We start from the raw sequence: 20,675 nt of genomic DNA, 5'->3' as shown, positions 1-20,675 counted from the left end.
CTCCAGTGACACGAAACCAGACAATCTCCCCATCTGTCAGCAAACACTGGCACAAATCGCACTGCAGAAGAGCATGTGCCACGGCCCCGCACATGAGATTTTAAACCTGACTTAAACCACCTCAGATACTGAATGCTCCTACCAGATGTTGGGGTGAGTCCTGAAAATGGCTGAAACCCCCTCACCATCCTGGTTTAAAAGTGTTCATCACAGAAATAACGACAGAGGGAATGGGGCTCCCTGGGTGGCTTCTTAGGAGAAACTCACCAGTTGTTGGGACTTCCTTATAAATAAATATTATCAGCATCATGATCTCAGGGGAGACCTCAGAGCAGTCTTCCAATATAAAGGGGCTGACAAGAAACCTGGAGAAGGGCTTTGGACAAGGGCCTGTAGGGCCAGGCCAAGGGGAATGGCTTTAACCTGCCAGAGGGGAGACTGAGATGAGCTCTTAGGCAGAAGCTCTTCCCTGTGAGGGTGCTGAGGCGCTGGCACAGGGTGCCCAGAGAAGCTGTGGCTGCCCCATCCCTGGCAGTGCTCAAGGCCAGGTTGGACACAGGGGCTTGGAGCAAGCTGCTCTAGTGGAAGGGGTCCCTGCCCGTGGCAGGGGTTGGAGCTGGAGGAGCTTTAAGGTCCCTTCCAACACAAATAATTCACTTTACTTCTAAACCCCTCCCTTTCAGCCCTTTCCAACAAGCCCAAGGGAGCTGGGAGCCTGTCAGTGCCCACTGACAAAACCAGTCCCAGCACTGGGACTGGCTGGTGTCACTGGTTTTCCTGTAGACAAAGTAAACCCCTCTAACAATTTCATAGGAACCAGCACAGCAATGAAGCCGTATTAACCAGCTGATGTTAAAGCAGCTAGCCTGATCCTCAGAGCCCCAGAAATCACTCTCTGATAATGTTTAGAGGGTTTTAAAACAAAAGGTACCCAAGCGTTTAATGAATTATTATGATGCAAAATCTACAACAATGGCTATCGCTTTGCGAATGATTTCTCCTCACTAATCAAATGCCTCTGATGTTGTTTTGTTTTTTTTTTCACAACAGACTCATGAGTGATTCATATAAAAATAATAAAAAATAAAATAATTTAGTCATGGGCTCTTAAATCACTTTCTTGGCTGCTTTTAATAATTCATTTCCAGACACAAGCTGGAAACTTATGCTTCATTAATGTTATTTGTTCTTGGGTTTACACATGCTATCACTTCAGTAATTTACATGGAGGAGAATTCTGCCTTAAGCAAGTGCCAGGAAACTCTTGCAAACGCAGCCTGATGGGCTGTTCATTTATCTTCCCTTGCTTTTCTGCTCAAAGAATTTAGCGCTCCAGAAGACTGCTGGTGAGATGAAAAAGTTCTGGGCTTAAAAACACATGGAAATGTACTTTTTAGAGACGTGTGCAATTATAACATAGATAAAAAGGGAGGACTTTTCTATCCCAAGAAACTCGAGGGATGATACAACAAGGAAAACCAATGGTAGGTTTTCCACCTGGAGCCGCTGGAAGGGAGGAATTGGTATACCAGGGATTTAGTGACATGTTTCTGTTAACTGGATCTGCAAGACATGTCAGAGAAAGCAAAGACCACGGAACATGGAAGTACCAATCTTGGGAGGAAATTCTGTTCATAAACTCCAGCTTTCTCCCTGCAATACAGAGAGAGAGAAGTGGGATTCATGGATTTTGGTCTCTCATTCAATTATCAGTTACAACAGTCAGAGCAGGTGCAGGAGAGTACAAGTCATTTCAGAGTCCTAATTCATCTCATTCCCAATTGCATTCTTTTAAGTGTCTCCATCTAGCTACTTTAATACTTAACTGCAGATGGGCAGACTCCTTTCTTCTTGATCATATTTAGAAGATTCACACCGCATCCGTAGTCCTGCTTTTCTGCTCTAACACTCAGACCAAGTACTGCAGTTCATCTCTGGGAGAGTTGCAGCTGACATCCCAGGTTTCTCAAGGCATTCCCGAGGCATGAGCCCTGTGTACCTCTCAAAAACACAAGGGAAACAAAACCACCCCAGAGCAACATCTTCCTCCACAAATATGAGCTTTTGAGGAAGGAGAAGCTTTCTACTCCACCATCTACTTAGGACCAGGCGATTCGTTTTCTTATAGCAGTATTCCCTCTGTGGTTTGTGAATGCTTTTACCATGCTTCCGAAGGAGTAACTTTTGTTTATGCTTTTAATAAATTTACATTTATTTCTCTGGAGATAATATCAAATCATGTAAAAAATCTCCTACAAATACCATATAAATACCTTTAACTCCACAAGGGCTTTACTACATTCTCAAGTTGAGGAATGCTTTCATAACTATGTATTTGGGAAAACATGTTTCTCATTCCTAGGGGGCAAACGTGGAATGTGTGTTATTGGGAAAGATGACACATTTTAACCACTTCACCATTTGGAGTCAGAAATTAATTTGTAGCTAGCACAATCTTACTGGTTCCAGATACATTACAGTTATTTTCTGCATGAGAAAAGTTGATGTGATTTTTTTTCAGCTACAGCTGCAAAGGGACTTCTAATGGATAAATAATACGCATGGATAATTTATGGCTAAATAATATTTTGATGCTAAAAGCAATCTTAAATATTTGCAAGAAAAACTATTTAATTACATGTACCATTAAGATGGTTCCTCTGCGATAGCTATGTGACAACTCATTAACGGAGCTCTTCAGAGACAGGACAGGACAAATTATGACTGTGTTGCTTGTGAAAGCCTCTGATTAAGAAAGCAATAAAAAAGTATTAATATTTTGTTGCCAATCAAGACACCACATAAAAGTGATTTAAGGAACACACTTAAACAACCAGGCTTTATCATCGTCTTCAACCCTGCAGGTCTGCCCAAAACTAAGATCATAGAATCATAGAATAGTTAGGGTTGGAAAGGACCTGAAGATCATCCAGTTCCAACCCCCCTGCCGTGGGCAGGGACACCTCACACTAAACCATGACACCCAACCTGGGTCCAACCTGGTCTTGAACACCGCCAGGGATGGAGAATTCACAACCTCCCTGGGCAACCCATTCCAGTGACTCAGCACTCTCACAGTAAAGAACTTGTTCCTTATATCCAATCTAAACTTCCCCTGTTTAAGTTTGAACCCCTTGTCCTGTATCTAGGTTTTTGTTGACTGTCACTTCCAGTGTTAATGTGGAACACAGACACCAACCTTCTCCTGTCACACCGGTCATGAATCCGGGGAAAACATAGCCACAAAGGGTTTGTCAGTGGTGCCTCTCCTGCGCTGCTGGAAGAATTCTGTTTTTTTTTCCAGCTTTTGTTTTTACTGCATTTCTTGAATTAGCATTTAGAAGAGAAAGAGTTTAATTGAAATATAATACCGGGATTTCTCCAAGCGTTGCATATCCTGTGGGTTTGTTCATGATTACCATTGCGCCAGGAGCAGGGGGGACTTTCTTGAAGTTAAAAAGGTACAATTAATCTCCTGTTGCACTTTCAATTAGCCAAATTGCTTACCTGATTGTGAAAAGCAGGAATGCAATTGAGTTTCTGCTTGACTAAAAGAAAACTGAAGTAATTTAATTAACTGACTTCAAGTATATTAAGAAGCACAGTGCCTTCACTTTCCTGCTGTCAGTGCCTTTAAACAGGTTATTGTTTCATGTGAGTTTGTGTACCCATGGAAGGCTGAAGCTTTGAACTGTCTGCTGCCACCTACCTTGGCCCAAGCTGTCGAGCATCCACGGGTGCATGTGTTTTCACATTACAAACCTCAAAGTGAACATTGATGCCACTTCCAGGCTACACCAAGTATCAACCCCCAAATCCAAGTGTGTTCATGCTGCAGGTGAACATAGCTCCTTTCCAACACTAACCATTCTATGATTCTATATTCCATGAGCACAGGACATAGAACTTGTGATTATAAAGACGGGATTTACCAGTTGAAGGAGCATCTCTTCATCCCTGCTATGAAGTGCTTCAGGTATGCAGGTGCCCACCCTCAATAGCCAAAGATGGGACAGACCTGAGCTCAAGAGTCCTACAGCTTGCCCACAGTGGAAGAGGGAAAACAAAAGATGCTAATCCCCAAATTGTGTCACCTCAAGTAGCCAGGCCAGAACACAGACAGCAGTTACATATACAGAATACAAAACCCCTTATAGTTTCATTAAAGCTGAAAAAAAACGTGGAGGTGTTTATTAGATTAAAAAGACGTGATGCTTGCTTGTAGAGGTGTTACGTGTCAGTTTATGACCTCTATCACCTTGTCATGTGAAACATTAAAACTGAGGCATAAATCCTGTTTTTCCTCCTTTTAAGAATCTCAGGTCTCCTTTGATATAGTTTCCCAGTGATACACTAGATCAAACAGATCAAAAAGTGTTTTTTCCCCCCTGCTCTTTTGCCTGGCACTGTCCTAGGGGGTGTTGAATCATTCAGGAACCAGTCAGTTTATGTGCAAAGACATAACCCTTCCTCTTAACATTTAAGAACCAACGAGAAAGAGAACTACTTGCAAGTAATCCAGAAATCCACTTGGGCCAGCCCTAAGTTAGGGAGGAATTGGCATTTCAGCATGAAAACGTACTCAGAATTCTATTTCAGATAGTAGGAGTTGCAAATTAAGCTTCAGAGCCATGTGCTTGCTATCTATCTATCTACCTACCTACCTATCAAAGATGTGTTTTTACTTCAATTCCTGGACTGTCCTTTTGTGTTCAGTTCACACACGAACTTAAATCTTGTCAGATTAATGTGATCATAACCAAAATTTCATGAAGGTAAGATAAATCAGAGAGTTTTCATTATTCTTGGCCAAAGAATTCTGAGACCACTCTTGAGCCTCCAGAGCGTGTGGAAATAAGAACAACAGTCCTCCCTTCTAACCCCAGCTCAATCATGAGCCCAACAAACTGACCCTGAAGCCACAATGTCTCAGCTCTATCTAGTGAATATCACTGCCAAAAGAAAAGGCATTTTTTGGACTCTGATCTCGCAAAGCTGCTGAATTTGCTCGCTGCAGATTACAGTAAGCACATTGGCAGGATGTGTAATCATTACTAAACTAAATCTGTCTCAAGGAATAGATCTGTTCCGAGGAATATTCAAACAGTTTTATGGGCAGGTCAATGCGTGCACGGCTCCCTGGGCCACGCTCTGACTACAGCGGGGAGCGCCTGACTTGGTGCATGGCAACTTGACAGTTTGCTATGTATTTTTAGTGCCAGTTACCCAAAGGTCATTTTCTAACCCTGGCATTGACTGATATCTGTAAGAAATGTGGTCAGGGACACCGGCTTTGGGCTGGCTGTACAATCCTGCACATTCTCATGAGGCTCCTGTGTAATTCTGTGCCAATCCTGCACTGGTTCCATCTTGCATTTCAATGTCATGCTTCAAACGGAGACAAGAAATGCATTATGAAAGGGTAATACTTGCTTTGATGAGAAGAAAAGAGTGTTTAGATGGTTCTAATTACTGAGTTTGGGGACACAATAATCACCTACACATAGCGTACATCATTCTCGTGTTAGAGTCAACAAATAAAGCACCAAGCTGCAGTGTATATTTCTGTCCTGTGCGCTGTAATTTTCCTGTATTAACAGAATCATAGAATAGTTAGGGCTGGAAAGGACCTTAAGATCATCAAGTTCCAACCCCCCCTGCCATGGGCAGGGACACCTCACACTAAACCATGGCACCCAAGGCCTCGTCCAACCTGGCCTTGAACACTGCCAGGGATGGAGCATTCACAACCTCCCTGGGCAACCCATTCCAGTGCCTCACCACCCTCACAGGAAAGAATTTCCTCCTTAGATCAAATCTAAACTTCCCCTGTTTCAGTTTGAACCCGTTACCCCTTGTCCTGTCACTACAGTCCCTAATGAAGAGTCCCTCCCCAGCATCCCTATAGGCCCCCTTCAGATACTGGAAGGCTGCTATGAGGTCTCCATGCAGCCTTCTCTTCTCCAGGCTGAACAGCCCCAACTTAATGCAGAAGAATAAACCAAAGGTTTTTCACATTTCAGCAATCCTGGATACACAACAATTTAGGGAGCTACAGTATTGACCGTAACAACTCTGAATTGAGTAGTTATCAAATTAACACGAGCTGAACAAAAATATAAATCAACTCTTGCTGTATTGCAATTAAAATAAAACCTGATTTACTGTGTCCTGTAATGCAAACAGAAATGAAATACAGACCCTATATTTGTACACTACTTCCCACTCTCTCCATAATTAAACGTTATTAAATAAACGAGCAAGTTTATACCATTAGTCAGGTCCTGTCTTTACTACCAACTATGACTCGCACATCAGACCAGCAGTGTGAATTAAACCAGATTCGTCTTCCTTCCTGTGAGGGCAATGCCAGACCCTGCTGAGTAACCCATATTGTAAACTGCTCATCAGAAACAGTAACCAAGGGTTAAGAGATGAGAATTGGCTGAAAGGCAAATGAAACAGGAGGAACAGAGATAAAAACATCAATTGATTTAGGCAGGGGAGAGTTTTCACTGCCAATGATAAATGTATTGTTGTTCATGCTCGTGGTGAACCTGTTTCTTTGCACTAGGAAAGAGATCTCTCAGGAGTTAATGGTCTGTGGAGCTGCTTTCCCCTGGCTTTCCAAGGCTGCTGCCTGTGGACCACAGGTTGCACCAAACTGAATAAGCAACAAGATGCTATTTAAGTGCTGGGTTATTGCGGTACTAAGTTTTAATTTCATAATAACATATTCCAAGTACCCCTGCTCTCAAGCTGCATATGTGTTGTTTTGGTTTTATTCCTCAGACATCTTCATGTAAAAACAAAATATCACACCAGCTTCCAGTTTACCATAATAATAACAAGATAAAACTTGTGCCCTTAAAACTATCATCTGTTAAACGAGGTCGTAGTCAATGCCCTAAAAAGAAAATGACAAGAGCAATCCAGGACTTACATTGATGTCCTCCAAGTCGAGGAAGTTGAGGATGACGCCGTTGCGCTTCCAGATGATGGGAGGCCGCAGCGCCCCACGGATGCTGCATGTCAGAACGGTGCTCAGCCCAACAGTGATGGTGGTAACGCTGACCTTCTGGTCCTCTGGCAGGCTCAGCTGGACCACCTCTGCAAAAGACAGCAAAGCAGAGTAATACCAAACACTAGAAAGGGAAGCTGCTCCCCTTCTTCCCCCCTCTGCATTCCATCTCACTCATTCCAGGAATAACTTCGAAGGACTTTGGCAAAGGCATGCATTATCTATGCTACGAAATCTCCCTAAACAATAAAGCAAAGCAAGAGACACAGAAATTGAATCTGCAACAATCAGACCTGCTGCATCATCTTCCTGAGTCACCTAGTGGTAGCTGTGGCATCAGGGCACTAAGGTCCTCCCCTACAAGTTACATTTGCAAAGCAGTCAGCAACAGGACAAGCAAATGCTCTCCTGCTTGAGACCACCTGTGTTTCCCCAGACAACTCCTGCCAACGTCCTTTGAAAGGGACAAGAATGAGTCGGGTTCTGTCCGTGTAGCTTTAAGGTAATACTGCTGTTACTGAAAGGCAAACAAACCCAGTTTTAAATTGCCCAAATATTTGAAGTCACCAAGCATGAAAACTCCTTTACCAAATGCAGCCACATGTGGCATCTGAGATACAGATGTTGTTTAACAAGGAGTGAGAAGCTTTCTTGTATTTTAGTTAAATAATAAAACCCCATGTTATTTTGACTGACTCGTAACACACAGAAACAACACCTGAGACACGCAGGCTTCACTAAAAACCACACTCACATCTCTCAAACCACACCACGTTGCATCATTTCCTTCTGGCCAATGCTCATAGGATGTGTTTGCACATTTTGCCACGTCTGGCCACGCAGATAGGGAAGGCATTAGATACCAGAACTAACTGAAAAATTGCTTTAACATCTCTAGAGTAGCAAATCCATTAAATCTGGGCACTAAAATATTGCCTGTGTTGGTAGCCTTGGGAAGCCTTGGAAGGGTTCTGCTCTGGTCTAGCCACTGAGTGTGAACACACCGTGCAAAACTTGCTTGTGCAACAGTACCCGATCAGCTCGGCATCCTGCCTCTTCCACCTAAGCAAGACATTAATTGAATGTGCCACAAATTGTATTCACCACTGTAGATCCAAGGCTGTCTGAAGGCTGCTAAGATCAATACAATATTGCATGTCACATCTGCCAGCAGAGCCATTCTCCAACTTAATATTCCCAGTGCTGTTTCAGAAAGAGTACAAACTGCTTTGAAGAGATGGTAGCTTCAGTTTTGATCTATGGTTGATGAAAAAGAGGAATGTCTGACCAGCTTGCTGCTATGATTTGGGTGGCAGTGGCTCCCATCCATGAGAAGAGGGCCAGACACAGTCAGACCATTAAGCAGTTCCTGCACGAAAAACCTTAACATCCAAATGGGGATATAGAGAAAGATTGGGATGGGAAGGAGACCCTCACCCACTCAAGGTCACTGAGCAGACTAGAGGCAAACCCAGGAATAGATAATACACCATTAAATCACATCACCCTCAGGTACCTACTGGAGGAGATCCCACATGTGGCAACTCAGCCTGATGGCCCAAAGGAGCAGAGATGTCCTATCCCATCGCCCTCATCCAGCTGCCTGAAGCACATGAACAGCACGTAGGAGCCAATAACGTCGTTATTTTCAGCATAAAAGAGGGCTCCTTTCTATGAATAAAATATTTGGAGTGCACTTGACAGGACAAAGAACTGATAATTACGATAATTTGTAGTATGGAGTAGGACTAATGAGGACATCTTTTCGCGAGGAGAAATGAAATAGAGGGTCATTTATTTCCAAGAGAATTGTTTTTTCATCTTACTGCTGTTTTCCTTAATTCCCTCTGCTGATTCTCACAGTGCCTTGAGTTCCCTGGCTCACGCTGGGCTCCCTCTTCAGCATCATTTGTGGAGTGTTTTGTTGCAGCAGAATTGAAGGCTCCCTGCCCATCTTCCAAATGACAAGCTAAAGAGGCTTTGGTTTTACGTTTTAGAAACACAGTAATGAAAAATACATTAACTCCCAATTAAGAAGACGCCTTGCATTGCTGCCATTCTTGGATGGAACTGTATGAGGCCAGGAGATGACTTTTTCTGTTAAAGCATGTAATTAGCACAGACCACTTCAACAATACAAACACACTCCTTTTCTTGAGTATTTCTATGGAGGGCATTTGAGGGCATTTTATTAACATCTAAAAGCCTTTCTACTAACACAAGATTATATTGTGTGGCTTTAGTCATTGCTTTATTGTTACCAATAGAAAAGATTTCCTTATACAACCAGGTGCACTGTGGAGGAAGCAGAGATTCCCTAAGAGGATGAGAGGGCTTTTAAAAACTCAGAATCTTGTAGTTAAGTTATAGAGCATAGACACACTCATGCTAGTTGGATTATGTCTACAAATTAGTCAAGTCACCATAATGATTTTGTGTAGAGCCTCAAGATTGAGTATTGAACACTGCTCTTAGTTTTAAAAAAACCTTTATGAGATAAAAGGATTTTTACCATGCATATAACCCTGTTCAGAATAAATGGGTATTATTCAGAGTGTGCCCGCTTGCAGAACACAGGCTGGAATGGAATCTGGTCCTAAAAATCAAGCAATTTTATGTTCATTTGGAAATTCTGCAGGATGGTGCATGCACAGCAGCTTCCATATTCAGTAGATTCAACCAGCATCAGTCCCAGAGTTGCAGCTGATCATATTTATGAAGTCATATCAAACCTGGGACTCTTCTCTGGGATTTCACTTCAAGCAGCTCCTCAGTTTATTCCAGCTGGAAATAAAGAAAGGTTCCTGCCAATTACTCTTCCTTCAGGGAGAGATGCTATCATCACATAATGGGATGCTGTCATTTTGACTCAGCTTTTAATAGTTCAAGACAGTAGTAAAACCTTAGTAATAATCACTTTTAAGAAGGAGTGGGTATAACCACATCTCTGTCTATCAGAGGTCCAGGAGTTATCTTTCACCAAGCACTGCACTAAATGAAGGTCAGTAAGAGGTGGCCAAGCATGTGCACCTCAGTGCCTGAAAACTCTGTGGCTTCAGGAACTGCACGACACCATCCTCAAACCCAGCTCTCCCATTCAGGAGGTGAGGGATCACTCCCCATCTGCCAGTGGTCAGTGGAAGCATCTCTCTGTCCTGTCTCTCACCCCTTTCCCCTCTGCTCTTACATTCAGCCTGAGATAAACCGTGAAGCACTGCGCACCTTTGGCAACCCAGGAGTAGCCACTCTGATATTCTCACACTGGATTTCTTGCCGTGCCAGATGAGAACATGAAGCCTTACCAATTCCTTTTCTTGTTAAAAATGCCACGGTATTGTCAAACATCTCCCTCGGCCCTTCCTCTGCCCCAATTTGATTTCCTAGGGTGCTAAGCTGGAGTTGCTTTGCACCTTTGCAAGCTGTGCATACTAATGCGAGCAGGTATCACTCGTTGTGCTGTTTTATCTTGGGAATCTTTTTCTCTGCTGTCAGTTGCAGCCCACCAAAGGCAATCATAATTTCACAATGAAGACATGTATAATTGAGGTCATTATAGGGAGCAACCCAGAATGAGCATCTATGGAGGAAAACTCATTGATTCAGCACTGCGTGGCGATAATTTACATAGTAAATGTTGGTTGCCTGCCTGCCTTTGCTCATGCTACACTACATACAGAAACAGATTTCACACTTTAAAAAGTGCTTAGTATCATTAATTAGATCTTTTCCCTTAAATCTGAAGAAAATACACTTTCTAATACATTTTTGCCACCTTTAATCATTGTTACATTTATTCACAGATATCTTGCCTTGCTAAAACAGAATATGGAGCAACCAACTCTATTGCTTAGATTCTGCTTAGGGGACAAAGCAATGTTTTCTTAATCCTGTGACTTACTCTCACTCGGGAGACAATGAAACACAATGCAGCCTTGTTTGAAGCAATGGGAGGATGACTTTCAAAGAAAGCCTCAAGCATGGATTCTTGCCTGTAAGTAAATGTTCCTGAGTAAAGAGACCTTTATTTGTGAACCAAAGCATGGGTAATGCAGCCCTAAATTCATCCTGTTTCTCCAGCAATGGTTTGAGTCAGGACTGATTTAATGGGGTGAAAACTTCAGCCTCCACCCAATTCCCCAAGTCCTACAGCTGTGTTTATGCACTGTGGTGCATTGGTCAAATCTGTTCATTACCTTGTGTCCCAGTATTGCACCATGGAAGTCAATGTAATACTGGCATTCCTTTCAATAGATTCTCTAGGTGATTATGCTCTTAGGTGAGGTTGTAACTCAGTCAAGAAAATCAAAACCATTCATGATCAGAGGGATATACCTATCACAACTATTTTTTCCCCGATAATTTTGATGAGATGTACTTGGCTTTGTATAGAGAGGGCAGAGCAATTTTGGACCCTCTTAAAATGACCATGTTGTATGTGAGATGTATTTATAAACATGCAATTGAACATGAAATCTGGCCAGGCAACCAAAGACTCCAGTGATACCTTTTGAGAGACCCTGGGATTAGAGGTGGTCATCTATTTTATCATTCTCAGTGGATCTGAATCTGTAAAGCACTGTATAATATGCTTATAAATTACCTGTATTAGCATGTGATTTAGTTTCTATCCTACTGCATAGACCAAATAAATGAATTAATAAAAACCTTAGCACACAAATCATACTGGGCTTGCATGCCTTTGCAAACCTGTCACGCTGGCTGCTTTTAGGACCATCTCCAGAAGAAATGTTGCTATGCCATCACATTTGGTTAGTTATTAAGGTCCAACAAGTCAGGCTTACCTAGATGTATTTGCTTTCTCACCTTCCCAGAGTCAGGAGAAAGGACTATCTATCACCCAGCCCAAAGGAAAACTCCATTTTCTGAACAGCAACTTCGTGTTACAGGAAAGCCAGTCATGCCATTGAAATGTTTGTGCTATTAATTAATGACATTAGAACTGTTAATGAACATGATTAACGTTGTTCACAATTAATTAACCCAGAGAATTCCTTCAGTGCAGAGCAGGTGATCAGGATGCGGCTTCTGGCTTTATAACCTGGGACAAACACCATCAAGAGCTCTGGGCACCCTTGGGGTGACCCGCTGCTGCCCAGGGGTGTTCCGTGGGATATTCCAGGAGGTTTGTTCCCCTCAAAAAGACAGCATCCCTCTAAGGCTTGCAAGCTTAGTTAATGGGAATAATCCAATGCTTTCTAAAGCTAGGTTGAAATGTTCATAGCTTTATTTTGTAACTGCAAATAATTCGAGTTCTTAATGGAATTTATAAATCCTCAGGACCTTGGGCGTGCTACTTCAGGAAGCATTTTATTGTAAATTCTCTACTAAATTAGTAATGCTGTTTTCTAAGCCTTAAAAAGGCACAGTCCTCTTTCGAGCAGCATGAAAGGATTTAGTACCTCAAGCCCTCTTCTGTCATTACTCTTGAAGGCCACAGGCTATGACTCTCTGAGGGAGGTCCCAACCTTGCTCTTGAAGCTAAAACCTGTCCTGTCATGGAATGCAGAATAAATGTGTGCACATTACCAGTGATATTCAGCTCTGGCGTGGTGCTAAAGGACAAGACCCTGTCTCTCATCCCTGTCAAGTTGAACAGCTCTTCTGGCTGCTGTGGCCATGACTTTTAGATTAAATGCAAGACAAAAACAGCTATTGGGATGATTAAATAGTACAATGCCTTTTACTTCTCTTCAGCAGCTGTGTCCATAATACACTGTCATTCACATACCATAGAACAGTTTGGGTTGGAAGAGACAGTCAAAGATCATCTAGTTCAACCCCCTGCCGTGCACAGGGGCATCTATCACCAGGTTAAAACCAGGTGGCACAAAGCAGTTATTTAGACAATGAGAATATGCAGAGTAAAACAAAGCTTAACCTGAATTGAAAATTTAAACTCCTCACGCTGACTACAGAGAAACTTTAGGTGAGTAACTACAATAGAGCCACCTGCACCGGAAACATCTACATGTGGAGAGGCAAAATCTGTTCAAACAGCTGCTTAGATATTTATCTCAATTATACCCAAATTCCATCAAAAAATCATAGACATTCAAGAAAGCAGCCCAGCTTTCCCATATGGGTTTGTATCAAGCACATTCACCTAGCTAATAAATCTGCTAAAAATCATTTACGTTGACTTGTAACCAAACACAGCTTCTTTATGTACTGTATCCTAAAGAACAATGCTTTCCTAAAGAAAACAAGAAACAGCTTTCCATCCTAAAATCTCACCACTGCCCTCCTGTTACTAATCAGAAGGAGAACATTTAGTTTGTGCAGAAAGAGATAATTCATTCGTTCTTGAATTCGTACATGAATATAAATATAAGTTGTTCAGTGTTTAATTATCCAATCTCCTGAGGGTGGTGATGGAGTCATTATGTAAATAGGCAGAAGAAGTCTATTTTAGAGAATGATTTCCATAAACGCATTTGTTTTTCTTTCAGATTCCCATTTCCCACAGATTGAGAGCAATGTTGACGTGATTAATTTTTGATCAAATACTCCCATGTTGTGTCAACAGCATCCTGCCTAGACTGTAACAGACACAGCATTTCCCCAGTCACTTCATAGAAGAGCAACAGGCTCTCAGGTTACTCCTGGTAGACACGGCAAGTCAAACAAGGGCCTGCAAAGATTTGCCTCTTTTTCCTAAGGAAAGTCAGACACTGTGTCCTCCTCTGCTTCTCTCTGAATAATGACGGGAGTATTAAAATCTGCCACTGAACACAGGACAAAAAGGAACATTATGGTCTTTGGGACAGATGTGAGAGTGCTGTCTGCGTTTTGCACTCTCTATCCTACTGGAACTGAAAGCCCAAAGTAGCATCCGTTGTTTCCCTGCCACAAAAGCAACACTTACCCCTTGTAAAAGGTTTATTTCAGCATTTCTAGGAGTTTGTAAGTTTTTTCCTAGTCCTTCAGAAATTCATTAGCTTTGAAATGGAGAGCTCCTTAGCATGAGCACTTCTTCCAAAGCATTAAAGAACAGCCACCATCTATATTTAAACTACAGTTTTTCAGGGAACCAAAAACCATTTGAAGCCACTACACTTTTTTTTTTTTTGTAACTTCTTTAAGTTACAGCAGCTGAACTGATTTATACCTGATTTAAGGCAGAAAAAGATAGCTTCTGGTGGAGGATGTGACAGGCCAAGTTTCTCCCCGGAGTGAATTTTTATGGATGCTCTATAAACCCCTAGGGTTTATCATGGAAATACTGTCAGACCATTAAGTTCAGCATGACTTGTGGGAACTGCTGTAATGTGTATGTAAATTACTTTGAAAATAGAGACAAGTCAGGCCATGGGGTATTTGGGGTTCAGGAAGCATTCATATATAGTTTAAAACCACTGAGACATCAAAAATGGCTCCATTGAACCGCTCCAATCTCTCACTCTCCATTCATTTCACCTGAGTTCTTGGCCAGCATTATGCAATGAATGTGATACACTGAAAAATGGATGAACCAGGAAACAAGGAGCCCAGAAAAAAGCCCCACACGGCTGCTAAACATCAGATTCGGGGTTTGTAAAAAAACCCCAGGCATTTAAAATCAAGCATATTTAGTTCTTTCATATCCGCGCATTTACTGCGCTCATAAACAACCCAAGCAGCGGTAGCATACCTTTTGAGTTGTAAATAAGCATTAGTAATACCTTTCATGGAGCTTTCATTGCTCTTTCTATGGACGACTGCAAATTTAACCGTGGGGATTATATGGATCTTGCATCTTTTCTGACTGCAGCCATGCTCAGGATACTCAGTAAATGCACAGACTCTGCTTCCCTGCACTCACACCATCCTAAGCCAGAACATGAGCTACTTCATCCTTCACCTTCCAGTCCAGCCACTGCCCGTTTGGGTTTTCCCCATTAAAGTCAAAGGCTTTGGGGTGATTTTCCTTACAAATAGCTTCCCAGGTCCCAGGCCAGCAGTATAAGAACAGAACACGTTTCATTTGTAAATTATAGATAAACAGGGGAAAACCTAACACAGTACAAAGCGAGTGCCTATAAGGCATAGCAAGATATTTATGCCATGCACCCCGACTGGATGTGGGACTTCCATAACATCATGCAGGAATGCTGCCTGCAAAGCAGGATTATGGCCATAAAGACTCCAGTTATGCCATAGCTCAGCTGAATGTGCATCTTGAGGACGCATTTCTCCTCATCCCAGTGCTGCTGCTAGTCCTGCCTTGGAGGGTGAGGCTTTGGATCAGTTTAATGCATGCTGCAATGATATATAGAGATGGAATTGGCATAAATAATGCAACTTTGGCTGTGGACACACACATAAACACTGTGCGAGGTTACAGTAAGGTTGCTCTGCAGCAATGTTTATCCAGATTGCATCTTGTATTGTAAAAATACACTAGTTGATAAAAACTTCTGCATCGGCACTCTCATCCACATCCTTCCCATATTCAAACCCACCCAAACTGAAGCTTAGGAGAAAGAAATGTGCAAGGGAACAGCAGTGATTTGCAAGAAACAGGTAATTAAATAACATTTCTTTACGGAGAGGAGGGTGAAGGGAAAGCAGAGAGCTAAGAACAGTACCTAACTAAAACCCCCTGGTCCCTGCTATCAGCACATCTATTGTTGTGGGCAGGTTTTCTCCTCATTCAACCTTTCCAAGCTCAATCCCCTGCAGTTAAGAGCCTTTTAACAAGGCACAGAGAGGGCTGGGTAATCCATCAGTGCTCCCTCACCGTGCCTGGCAGGCAGCTGGGGCTTTTTAACATAATTGGGAGTCAGGGAATTGCAGGATGGACAGCAAGAGGTTCGGAAGGGACCAGCAGGGATGGGGTAAGCACAGGCTTCACACGGCCACCAACACAGCTTCCCTGGTGGAGATGCAACCTCTGCAGAGAGCTCCAGCGATGGCGAAAGCAGTGGTGACGGCAGGAGAAGCAGATACAAGTCCTTGCCCAAAAAGACCCCTGCTCAGTTTCCCCCACGGGAAAGACCTCTCCAGGCCATTCTAGGGATAACACGTCTGTAAAGACTGCTCAGCAGCCATGGGAACAGGGGCCACACAAATACCCACAAGCGTGTCGTGTCTGTGGATTTCCCATTAAAGCCCCTCAGAGGTTCACAGACAAAATCCACATAGAAAACTGAAATTTAATTACACAAAAATACTCTGCAGCACAGATTTGTGGCTACTGCTGTGAGAAACTTAAATTCCAGTAATACAAGAATGATAAATGCGGCATCCTTGAAAGTAACAGGAAAACAAATCATCCGGACTATAATATTAAAAAGCACATTGAAAAGCAAGATATGCTGGCAAAATCAAATGTGGCCAGTCATACTTTGTGTACCAGCTGACATGAGCTTCTTGAAACTTCTAAATCTGCAGAGCAAAATGATTTATAGAAGCTGTTCTTTATCATTCTGGCTTATAAGTCTTATGTCACATAAACCCCCTGGCATTAGGAGAACATTCAAACTGCAAAGGGAAGGAACTGTGGGAAAGGAGAGCGGAGACAGCCTGCATCACTTGGGTCACACTTCTCTTCCTGAATTCCATCAGCACACACTATTCCTGCACGGAGCAGACAGGGCTTATTTAGAGAGCTGCTATTCAACATTTTGTTTTTCTTATCGTATATCCTCAACCTTATTTTCAGCTGTTCAAATGCAGCTCTCAAGGCAGAAATGATTCATTTCTCCCTGGATGTTTCTGTAACACCCTTCACTGTTAAATCCGCTTCAGAAACGCTCGTGAGCACCTTTGACATGTTTGCTTTAAGCGAGTTGTGCAGCCTTAGAGAGGGATTATTTGGCACAAAGTGCTTTTTAGACCTTCTGCCTCATTTCTGCTCAGCTCCAGTCCGCTCCCAGCTCCAACCTGGCCGAGACCTGTCCCTGCCGAGCTTCAGTAACCCAATGGAGGGCTGGTCCCAGTGTCCCTTCCCCATTGCCACAGCACAGCTCTTCCCATCACCTCCAGGTTTGACACGTTCCCTCTAACCACCTCCTGAGTCCAGCAAAGGCTGACAAGGATAAAACATAGCATGGTCCTGCTCCTGGCTCTGCCAATTCCCACCAAAGGACTTTAGAATCTTAGAGTGTCAAGGAATGGGTTAGATGGACCATAAAGTATTTAAACAGTATTTAAAATAACAGGCCCTCATTTCCTGCTCATTTCCATTTTTTTCTTCCCATGAAAATGTGATCTTTTTATTTTCCTATTTTTCATTGTTCCCTTCTTGATTTTCACCAACTATCTCATTATCTCTTCCTATGTGATATTAAATGGCTCTGTGCTACCCACCACCTCCTTCCTACACAGGCGGTTACAGACCAGATCACAGAGATTTCTTTTCTAAGAGGATACAATCTTAGATACCACCATTTTGTTAATGGCTGTTGAATATTGACTTTGTAGGCTGATTGCAGCAGGTACATGCCTTGTTTACGTTTAATGACCACAAATTAAAACCAGCTCAATAAAGGGAACATTTGAGGAACGCACGCTGCACTATCTATAATGAATTATCTCTGAGTAAGTCTGTAACTTAAATACAAGCACACTCTTTAAAAGTATATTTAATTTACAACAGCCCAGAAATCGAGTGGGCCAAATGAAAGCTTGTTTAATGCTGAATTATTTGCCAGCATAGCCACCATATGCCAAGTGCCCCAAATAACAATATCCATCACACCAAGAGCCTGGGGATAGTTTCTGTTGAAGATCTTTAGCACAGTGCTCATCACAACTATTACCAACCAGATGCTCTGGTTTTCCAAGAACCAATTCACTCGTAATGTGAACTAAAACCCAGCAATCCTCTCAGACTGCAAGTCCTTGTGCACATCACAACAACCCAAACACAGAACAGCTAAAGCAGTGCCTCTCCTCATAGCTGGTTCCTCCCTGAAGAACAGCCTTCCTCGCATGCCCCAGATCTTCCTCCCCCTCTATTTTATGCAGCAACACAGAAATAACATTGAAAATATATTAATTCGCTCACCAAAGGTCAGATACAAATTAGTACATCATGAAAAGCCACTATCTTGTGCAGAATATCAGCACTGAGGGCTCAATTGCTTTTGCTAATACCTTACTAAATAATACCTCTGTGACAGGAAACCCACAGAAAACAGTATTAAGTTGTAGTTACTGCTCATGATGTTAATGTCAAAGTTAAATATAGCCGATGTAAAACCTGCAGCAAACACAAGTATTAATAAGATCAGTGGCTGGCTTGTCCACGCCAGGATATATTATCCATTGCTTAAGTCATGGCTTTGATAACAAAATGGTTTTCACAAACAGAACATGACATTCATTCACTAAGATACAACGCATACCTGTAGGGCATGCAGTGAAAAGCCTTCTGCAGTACTTTAATTGATGTATAGTCCTTTGTGGCTTATATCCATTCCAAGTAATCTCCAATCCTACATTATTAATTGGCTCTACTGTATTATTGCTAATTTGGGTAAACAATTCAGGGTAATTTATGGAGCTAAGACTTAGTTAGTCCCAACAGTGCTGCAGCACCAGACATGATGCCTGACAAGGTTTGGTTTGTATTTGTATGTGGCTAGTGAGACACAAAAGGGCTCAACCATGATCAAGGGTTCACGAGGCAAAGCTCTGTTCAAACACATGCTAAAAGAAACCCAGTTTATGACCTAGAAAGCAGCAATGGAAACATGGAATAATGCCAGAAAATGGCATGGGAAACCAAAGCAGGGTTGGATAATACGACTTATGTCAAGCAGAGCAAAGCCTGTCTCCCTTCTCTTGAGTTTTACTGCCAAAACCCCCCAAAATGCCATGCATTATTATGGGGAGAATTCTGCTTTCCGATGTTTTCACTGTGGTGACCAACTCCGCTATGAGTACTTGGGATTTCTCTGTGTCTGGCACCACCGCAGGTGCATGAGTGAGTGTTTCTGGCAGTGTTAATCCTAGGGGGAAGGGATTTAATAAGCATTAGCTAAATTACACCATTTAGATCAGGTGACATGAATATTCTTTGTCTTACAGTTACGCTTCATCTTTTGCCAGAGCTCTAATTCATCTTGTCTGCTATTTTCTCCCTTCCCCTCACTGAGGCTCCACAGAGCAAGACAGAAAATGCCAACGTGTGGAAACAAGAAGATTGCCCCCGTTCCCATAAAAAGGGCATCCCACAAATGAACATGCTGCCAACCAGTGCCAAAGGCCGAGAGATACCGCTCTTTCAGTCCAGGTCAGACCAAGGAGGGCTGTAATTTTCCACCCTTGTTTCATTAGAGAAGGCAGCAGCGTTCAGCGCTGGCATGAGCAAGGCAAACCTCACCTCCAACCATGGGCAATATGCACTTCCCAGGAAAAATCCTTCAGACCTTCTGCTGGCTCATTGCACGGGCTCACAGCACAGCAAGGGATAAATAAATAGGTTGGAGCAGAGGTAGAGGATCAGGTCCTGTTACTATTCAAATGCTCTCTGAAACGATCCCTGCCCATCAGTGCTTTGGCTGTTCCCTTGCAGCAAGCCACTGACTAAACCTCAAAACAAAGAGCATCAATAGCCTGAAGGTGTGCGCCAAGGATAACTTGATTAGACATCTCCATTCTTCTCCCCAAGTTAAAGCTACGCCTGTAATTTCAAATCCCCTCCCTCTGAAGACTTAAACTTCATGCACTGCAAATCATTAACTCTCAGTATAAATCAAGAGCAATGCTTATATAGGAAACGTCAAGGATGAAGCACTGAAGTCAGGGACATACTGTGAAAAAAACCCTCTTAATGATTCAGAGTAGTATATTTCAGATGTTTGAGCAAACAAAGCATTCATAAACCACCGCAGAACTGCTCCTTTCAGACTGAATGGAGCCTTTATTCCCAAATTGCAGATAACAGTGATTGAAGGAAGGAGAAAAGGCAAGGACACTGCACCAGGTAAAGCAGTGCTCCCCGATATTTTCAACCAAGGAGACAAAGAAATATTTCATGTTGATCTCCTCTAATATTACTTTTTCCTAGCTTCTCCACTTAGCAATACCTGAGGGTATGAACTGCTCATTGATATTTATGCTACATGTTTAAGGAAAAGGATGCTTATTTCCTGTAGGGTGCCGGAGGTGAGGAGGTGAAGTGGGGAGATCCAGAGAGCCCTCATCTCCCAAGGCACAAGGGATCTGTCTGCACACCAGACACGTATATCCTTGAAGACCACCTGGAGGAGAAGCCTGGCAGAGCACGTCTAAAGCACCAGAGGAAAACCCTGCATGGGATGGTCTCTTGTGACCATAGTTCTGGGAAGACTCCGGGTCTGAATGGCCTCACTCCAGGACTATGTGGACCATACCACTGAAGCTTCCAGCTCACTGCAGCTTGCAGTGGGAGATGCAAACCTGCGCTTGCTCAGGGCACAAAAGGCAGCGAATGTCCAAGAACTCAAAGGGTATTTCATGACAGAAGAGGATGTGAGTAGTTTATCTCTGATGACTATTACAGAGTGCTAGAAGCTGGCGCCTGTCCAAGATGTCAAGGTCAACAACAACCCCTCCATCACAAATGTTATGGGTGAATCTTAAATGACTACAGATGGTCAGGTGTTGATTTTGCATGTCCTTTGAAAGACAGTGCTGTCAGCAGAACAGTGCCTTCTAACCAAAT

General features: G+C 42.7%; 1 protein-coding gene across 6 annotated transcripts in view; it reads right to left on the bottom strand.

The window, feature by feature from the left end:
• FSTL4 (follistatin like 4) overlaps positions 1 to 20,675 on the bottom strand; it is a 202,331-nt gene that overhangs the window by 28,721 nt on the left and 152,935 nt on the right. For all 6 annotated transcript variants that reach the window (XM_057428177.1, XM_057428176.1, XM_057428179.1 and 3 more), the window contains one exon: positions 6,944 to 7,110. In XM_057428177.1, coding sequence (XP_057284160.1) covers positions 6,944 to 7,110 — 167 coding nt within the window. The remainder of the gene's footprint in view (positions 1 to 6,943; positions 7,111 to 20,675) is intronic.

This window comes from Pezoporus wallicus, unplaced genomic scaffold (assembly GCF_028554395.1).
Source record: "Pezoporus wallicus isolate ANWC-B61680 ecotype Strahan unplaced genomic scaffold, APGP_CSIRO_Pwel_v1 contig_12044, whole genome shotgun sequence".
Taxonomy (NCBI): Eukaryota; Metazoa; Chordata; class Aves; order Psittaciformes; family Psittacidae; genus Pezoporus; species Pezoporus wallicus.
This window is presented reverse-complemented; position numbering and strand designations above follow the sequence as displayed.